The sequence below is a fragment of the Prenolepis imparis genome, unplaced genomic scaffold, assembly GCF_030444845.1.
Source record: "Prenolepis imparis isolate NDT839.2.m4 unplaced genomic scaffold, iyPreImpa1.0 SCAF_4, whole genome shotgun sequence".
Classification (NCBI taxonomy): domain Eukaryota; kingdom Metazoa; phylum Arthropoda; class Insecta; order Hymenoptera; family Formicidae; genus Prenolepis; species Prenolepis imparis.
This window is the reverse complement of record NW_028141162.1, coordinates 17,990,465-17,997,895: the sequence shown is the minus strand read 5'-3', so window position 1 is coordinate 17,997,895 and position 7,431 is coordinate 17,990,465. Positions and strand designations below refer to the sequence as shown.

Here is a 7,431-nt window from a genome sequence, read left to right as displayed (position 1 = left end):
AAGTCACCGGAAGAGGGATGGAAGGGAAAGGGAAAGGGAAAGGGTGCGTTGCGCGTTGCATCTCGCGGTCGCGGGATCGATAGAGTAGATGGACGGAGCCCGAATGTGCACTAGGTGCAGGCGAGAGACGGAGATCGAGCGAGAAATAGAAAGAGAGAGAGACAGCGAGCGAATGACGCGGCGTGGAGGGGGGATGGCGCGCGCGCGAGAGGGTGGGCGGAGTGGGAGTGGGGGTGGGGGGTGGCAGAGCGTAAAGACGGCGGCGAGCATAAAGAGGATAGGATAATATCGGTGCGCGTCCTCCTAGCGGAGGTGCCCTTTCGCGGGGCCCGATTACTCTCTGTCTCTCTCTTCGTCTCTCATCTCTCTCTCCCTCCGTCTCTTTCTCCTCTCTCTCTCTCTCTCTCTCTCTCTCTCTCTCTCTCTCTCTCTCTCTCTCTCTCTCTCTCTCTCTCTCTCTATCTCTCTCTCTCTCTCTCTCTCTTGTAGCCGATCCGTTCGCGGCCGAATCTGTACGATGTAGTTATGCCGAAGAAGGGCACGCGGCATGTGAGGGAGCCGGGGAACACGAGAAGCGTTCAGCAGTATCATCAGCATCGGCATCAGCCGCACGGAAGTGCGGCGGCGATCGTTCCGGAAGTGGCCGAGCAGCACTATCGCGGCGTAAACATCGGGGCGACGAACGGCAAGCGTTGGCAGTCGCTGAAGAAACGTCTGGGTCTGACGACGGACGAGGATGTCGCGGTGTACCTGCTGGACCTCGCCGACAAAGTCGCCGCCACCAGGTACGCTTTTTTTTTTTTTTTCATGAAGGTGTTGCCTCCGCACCTGTCATCTTCATTTATCCTCCGAGTCTTGGTTACCCCGATAACGCCGACGAAGACGACGTTTCGATCGGCGCGTTGACAGAAGAGACCCCAACTGTCATCAGCGTACCACGGGGTGATTCCCCCTACTGTCACCAGACGCGTCGAATCGCCATCTTGCGGGGGGAAGATGCACAGGAGGGTGGAGGGGGGTGTTGGAGGAGAACAACGCCGAAGCAACCCGGATCGATACTCGGATCGTCGCGGCCTTTTAAAAATTTGCGAAACAATGACATTTTCAGGTTCGATCAGATGATCCGCATGACTTCCACGATGAATTTCCTCGGGGAGATAAAACTGTGGCCCCCTGATACATCCCAAGTAGCAAAATGACGTCATTTTGCCGTCTAATGACGCTTGCTACCTGGGATTTTCGCTCGCATATCTTTACTTTGATCAATTAATTATAATTAATTTCGTGAGAATATGAAGATACAGTCTTCTGATACATTTGAATTTTTCACACAGGCAAGACGGTAAATGCAACGGGGCGGAGAATTGGAAGGCGAATCAGGTCGCAGGGAATCACGATGAGGAGGCTGTCAAGGTCGAGGCCGCAGACGCAGAGGAAGAGGAGAAAGAGGAGCCTGTTCGCAGGAGCTTGCGAAGGCAGGATGCTCTCGTGTCGAAGTCTATCGAGATGCACGAGCCTTCTCCCGATACGATAAGCGAGAAGGTGTCGTCGAAGGTGCTGAACGACGCGATCAAGTTGCACGTGCGACGTGGCTCGAGATCGAAGCATCACAAGAGCAAGACGAGGCATCGAGACAAGGACAAGCGGAAGAGACGGCGACATTCGAAGAACGAGGAAGGCGGCGACGGTGGATCCATCGCACCCGAATGCACTGACGAGAACACGTTGGGACATGTTGGGCAGAACTGTACTTCGGTAGTAGAGAGCAAAGACTCGAATGAGACTCGCGAGACGACGACGGTGATAGTCAGTGAGTTAGACGCTAAATTAAAACTAGACATAAGCTTCGGAATCAACGCGAAGGAATCCGTTGAATCCGTTACGACGAAGACTGAGTACGTAGATAGCGTAACATTTATTAATGATGTAAATAATACTACGAATAACGATACCAGAATCGCTGATGCGTCCGGCGAGTCGGCGAGGGATACCTTGGAGGACGATAGAGTCACTAAGCTGCACTTCAACGATGCGACGTCGTCGTCCTCGTCCCTTCCGAAATGCGAGTGTAAAGCTGAAGATTTAAACGAAGACGAGGAATATTTATTGAGTCCTAGCATCAGCGATACTGTAGTGGTGCAAGGTACGGAGGCGCCCGAAAAGCCCTCGAAATCTCAAAGCAAGACCGGTCATGCGGAATCGCAGGGATACGAGGATGCGACTTCCTTCTACGACACGTCGCAGAAGGACGACGAATCCAAGGACGCAGAGGAGGATCGCAAGCAGAGGAAGAAACGGAAGCGACCGCGTCACGACGAACAAGCCGGTAAGGTTGCCTCCGCGAAGAACAGTACTTCCAGAAGTAACGCCCCGGACGAGGCGGCGACGTTCAAGCATCGGCGAAAGAAGCACAAACACACGAACGAGCACAAAACCAAGAGGCACCACGACGTACGGAAGGCGCCGCAGGACGGTATCGTTCAGGAGGAGACGCAGGACGCGAGGTGTAGGTCGCCCGAGGCCGAGCTGCCTTCGTCGACCGTGGGCTCGACCGGAAAAGTCGCCGAGAATCCGGACGTAGTCCTGTCGGAGCCGCAGAGGCTGGCGATCAAGATCAAGCTTTGCCAGGAATGCGAAGTTCCCCACCTGCAGGATGTCTGTCCCATCACGGAACCTCTTCACACGATAGTCGACGCGATCACGTACGAGGATTGGCTGAGCGAGCACAAGCAGAACGCTGAAGTGATGAAGGCCGTCAAGTCTGAAGACCCAATGTCCGAGGGTTACGGCCGATTGGCAGACGACGGCTTCGAGTCGGATGGCGACGACCCGCTGATGATTTCTAGCGAACAGTGTAAGACCAAGTCGAAGGTACAGAGAGAGGAGAAGCAATTGTTGGTGGACGCCGATCGGCCGTTGTACGCGAGGGACTCCCTGCCGGATTGTCTGGAGCTGAAGATCGCGAATACCGATCACGGTCTCAGCATCTACGCCAAGAACCCGATCCCGATACGCGCCAAATTGGGCCCGCTCGTCGGCATGTCGGTGAAGGAGATGGATATCCCGGACGACTTCTCCATGCGACATATTTGGGAGGTATTATCATTGCTCAGATTTTTATACTTTGCGTACGAAATCTTTCTATAATATACCAAAATCAGGGTCTACTTATTTATTACAATATATTCCCACGTTGCGAGAGTAATTTCTACGGCAAAGACTTTATTTCTTTTCAGATAGATCATAATGGCAAGAGTGTATATATCAGTACTACAGATCCGTTGAAGAGCAATTGGATTCGATACCTCAGACCGGCCGAGACGAAGGAGAAGAGGAACGTCGCGATGCTGACGACGAAGCAAGGCCAGCTGCACTTCGTCACGACCCAGAATATTCTGCCGGGGATGGAGCTCACTTATTGGGCGGACTCGCAATCTTCCGCCTGGACGAGGAAGAATAAAATAGACAAGACAAGTATGCAGGAGTTACATATGTGTGTGGAATTAATTATGTTAACGTCTAGGGTTTATACGATCATTATCTCACTTTCAGATTGCGGAGGCTGCAACCTCAATTTCGCGCACCCGATATATTATCGATTGCATTGTTGCATCTTTCACGACACGAATTACAGTTTAACCATAAGGAAATATCACTGCAAGGTATTTTAATCACTTGAGTATCGTCTATACTTGTATACTTTATACTGAATAAGTATACAGGGTGTCCCATTTTAATCGATCGCCCCTAAAAACTTTTCATTTTTGATTGTACAACAAGATGTTTCAAACAAAAGTTGTTTGATTTGAAGGGGGACAGAAGATGACGCTACTGATTTTTTTTAAGGGCGCTTTTCAAGGTCATTTGAAGGTCATTTATGTTTTTCAAATTAAACCACCAAATTTTTTTATATAAGTCGATCGATTTTTCGCAATTTTCGGCATAAAAAATTATAAGGGTAAAATGGCCAAAAAATGAATAATTTACGAGATATTTTATATTTAAATTTGACGAAATTTTACATGAAAAGCGTCCTGTAGAAAAAAATTAATAACGTTATCTTCTATCCTCCTTTAAATCGAACAATTTTTGTTTGAACAATTGTTTTGTTGTACAATCAAAAATAAAGTTTATGGGGATGATTGATAAAAATGGGACACCCTGTATACTTGCCAAGTGTGTTACTGTGCTTACTTTATTCACTGAGACGTGGTTCTGTCGTGTTTTCAGGTTTGCGGTGCCGCGGTCCTCGGCAAGGACAACATCATGAAGCACGCGGCGGAGTTGCACGGAGGTCGCGGCGCGTATCAGTGTCAATACTGCAAAAAGTTCTTCCTAAGACTGAATTACTTGGAGATGCATAGAACTTACGGATGCGCGCAGAATCCGCAACGTTCGCGACCGCTGTGCGACTTCTGCGGTCGCAAATTTTGTCAGCCGCAGAAGCTAAAAGTGCACATCAAAAGGATGCACAGCGGTAAGAGCACGCATCATATGTTTGTTATTATTTTCCTTTTCCTCATCGACTTCCTTATTAAACACGTTGAAACTTCGTTGCGCAGACATGTCCGAAGTGCTCAGGGAATTTCAATGTAAGTCGTGCTTAAAACTCTTGGGTTCACGCGCGGCTCTGCAACGGCACATGAAGGAGGTTCATCACAAGGACGTCGTTGCCGCAGCCACGTGCGATCGATGCGGAAAGATGTTCCAGAACAAGAGCAACTTGAAGATACACATGCTGACTCACAGCGGCGTGAAACCATTCAAGTGAGTTTAGATTTATCGTCCATTTCTTATCTTTGTCGTTTACATGTATGATTTATTTTTTCCTCCTTCATTAGATGCAAAGAGAACAGCTGTAAGGCGGCTTTTACGACGAAACAGTGTCTCCAGTTTCATTATAAGAAGGTGCACGGCCTTACGGAAGAGATGATGCCCAAGATCGAAAGATCCGTAGCGTATACCTTCGACGCTTACAGCGGTGGACTCATCGAAGACATGTCTTGTGAAAGGAGCAGTCACACTAGCAGAAGAAATTCACAGGTGAGTTGTGCCTAACAATTACGTAACAATATGATTGGCGAAATCTTTTCGAGTTCTTACTTTTATCACTTTATATTCTTTTAGCAGGATAACAGCAACAGTTTACCGTCTCTGGACGACTGCAGCTCGGAGAGCAGCTTGAAGGTCGAAACAGCAGCGACGAATTCGGTTCACAACGTCATCATGGATTCGTTCCAAGGTGGAACGAACGCTACGGTCAAGTATAAGACGGAGCAACAAGAGTCCCAGGTTCCGACCCCGTCGCCGCAAACGATCGCGTCCTTGTCCAGCGGCCTCGACGCGACGACGACGATGGAGAACGTGCGAACGGAGGTCGACCTGTATGGCACGTCGAGGGTGCAGAGCAAAGGTAGCAAGAAGTGGCTGGGCGAGTTTAATCCGCCGCCTACGTCCGACATGGCCGTTCATTTACCGGCGTCTTCCGACGCCATGTACGACTTTGAAGACGGCAGAAAAGACGGCGGCGGCGAGAAAGTAATCTCGCGCACGTCGAGCCTGGTGATGGACAGCAATAAGTTGGGCTTGAGCGTATATCGTAGAACTGAAAGTGCAAACGCGAGTCTGCTGGTCGAGGCAGCCTTGGACGCCGCCGAGAGAGATATTGGAGCGGTGTCCAGCCCGATTCTGGAGGATAACGATCGCGAGGCCAATCTGTACTCCATCTCGAGCCAATTGCAATCGCCGATACCGCAGTCCCGGTCGCCGAATCACCTGGACACGTATATCCAGCAGCAGGAGGAACTGATGTCGCCCGCGCCGACGCCCGATGATCGACACACCCCTCCCAGCCACTTACACGTGGATTATCATCTGCACCGACCCACGGTCGACTACATCAACGTCTCGAGAACGCACAACATCGAGCAGTATCTGCATCACGAGGAGCTGCCGCGCGTCTCCTCGCCGAATTACATTCACATGCAGCAAGAAGATCTGGTGTCGCCGTCGGCCACGCCGAATCCACGCTACCAAGACGTGCATCATCATCATCATCATCATCAGGTGCCCACAGATAACCTATCGAGCGACGAGGGCGACTCGGTGGCGCAGAATCTCAGTCTGTCCGTGAAGGAGAAGGCGTTGCAGCTCGACCTGTCGACGTCTTACAAATACGACTCACTCGGCGAGCAGGATTTTGCCCGGGAGAGATCCAACTTCGAGCCGTTGATGCTCAACACCGGCGAGCTCCAGGGTCTGGACATGTCGGCCAGGGGTTTTCATCACAGTTTCGGCGCCCAGGTGCAAAATACGCGCTACCATCATCATCATCTATACGATATCGGCGAGCGACAGAGCGTGGATCTCAGCAGAACGAGTAGTTACTCCATGTCGTCGCCTCCACCGCCACCACCACCTCCTTATCCGACGCACAGCGATGTTCTGCGGGTGGTCAGTCTAGATCTCACCCCGGGCGGTCGACACAGCGTCGATCTGAGCCTCTCCAGATCGCATCACCTGCACGGATCCGGCACCCGGGTCATTACTAGCCCGCAACCGGCCGGCTCGGCTGCGACGCACATAGTACCTGATGCCGGTGAAGTTCCCCGAATACTGTCCCCGCCCCCGCCTCCACCAGGATATAATCCCAGTTATCCCGTCAGTCCGGCACCCTATCATCCCCCGAGATCCGGATACCACCATTATCCCGGTTATTATTGATCTTTGACGTTTGTCAATGTTGTCGCGGCGATTCAATGTCTCTTCGGTAAGTTTTATTTTGTGTACTCGTAAATGTGTCTGTAATTTTTTTTTATTTTCACGCTCAAGCGAATTTGTATATATACAGGGTGTTTACGAAATACTTGGACAAACTTCTGGTGTCAAAATAAAAACAGTTTATATTATATATTATATAATTTTTTTTTTTATTTTGATGTGAGGAATAGGGTCTAGAAGTTCGTCCAAATATTTCGTAAACACCCGGTATAGATGTTGGGATTATGTCAGTGATTTAAATCCGCACATTATTTTATGTTGTGATAAACGTCCGGATGACAGAGATGGAAACTGCCATTTTCATACATTGTTTATAAAGTATATAGTCCAAACTATAATATTTTATTCTCGCAGTCAGTTCAATGTTCAAGTTAAAAAACTGTGTACGCGGTTATAAGGAAGGAAGAGAGCGATTTCGAAAAAGGCAAAAGTTTTTCAACTAAAAGAGACATTAATAAAAAAATTAGTAAATATCGTATAATCATAACGCGATTAATGCGATAAATATGCAGCAAAGCGTGCATCCATGACGTGTTTTAGAATGGATGTTATTTTTTTAAACAAACAAAATTAAGTAGCCCGAGATTTTGCGAAGAAAAAAAATCTATTCCACATGAGAATGATGGATCGTAAGACGAGAGTTAATTTTAT

General features: G+C 49.2%; 1 protein-coding gene across 3 annotated transcripts; it reads left to right on the top strand.

Annotated features, from left to right (window-relative positions):
• The first annotated feature begins 255 nt into the window (after positions 1–255).
• On the top strand, positions 256–6,972 carry LOC145934736 (uncharacterized). 3 transcript variants are annotated; one of them, XM_083035455.1, is made up of 9 exons: positions 275–291; positions 490–785; positions 1,335–3,096; positions 3,237–3,474; positions 3,553–3,662; positions 4,231–4,477; positions 4,563–4,767; positions 4,842–5,043; positions 5,128–6,972. In XM_083035455.1, the coding sequence occupies exons 2-9, from the start codon at positions 526–528 to the stop codon at positions 6,721–6,723; spliced, it is 4,620 nt and encodes a 1,539-aa protein (XP_082891581.1). In that variant the 5' UTR covers positions 275–291; positions 490–525; the 3' UTR covers positions 6,724–6,972. The 3 variants fall into 3 exon arrangements, with proteins under 3 accessions (XP_082891580.1, XP_082891581.1, XP_082891579.1); XM_083035454.1 differs by having other exon boundaries at positions 256–785; XM_083035453.1 differs by lacking the exon at positions 275–291 and having other exon boundaries at positions 5,131–6,972.
• Positions 6,973–7,431: the final 459 nt, after the last annotated feature.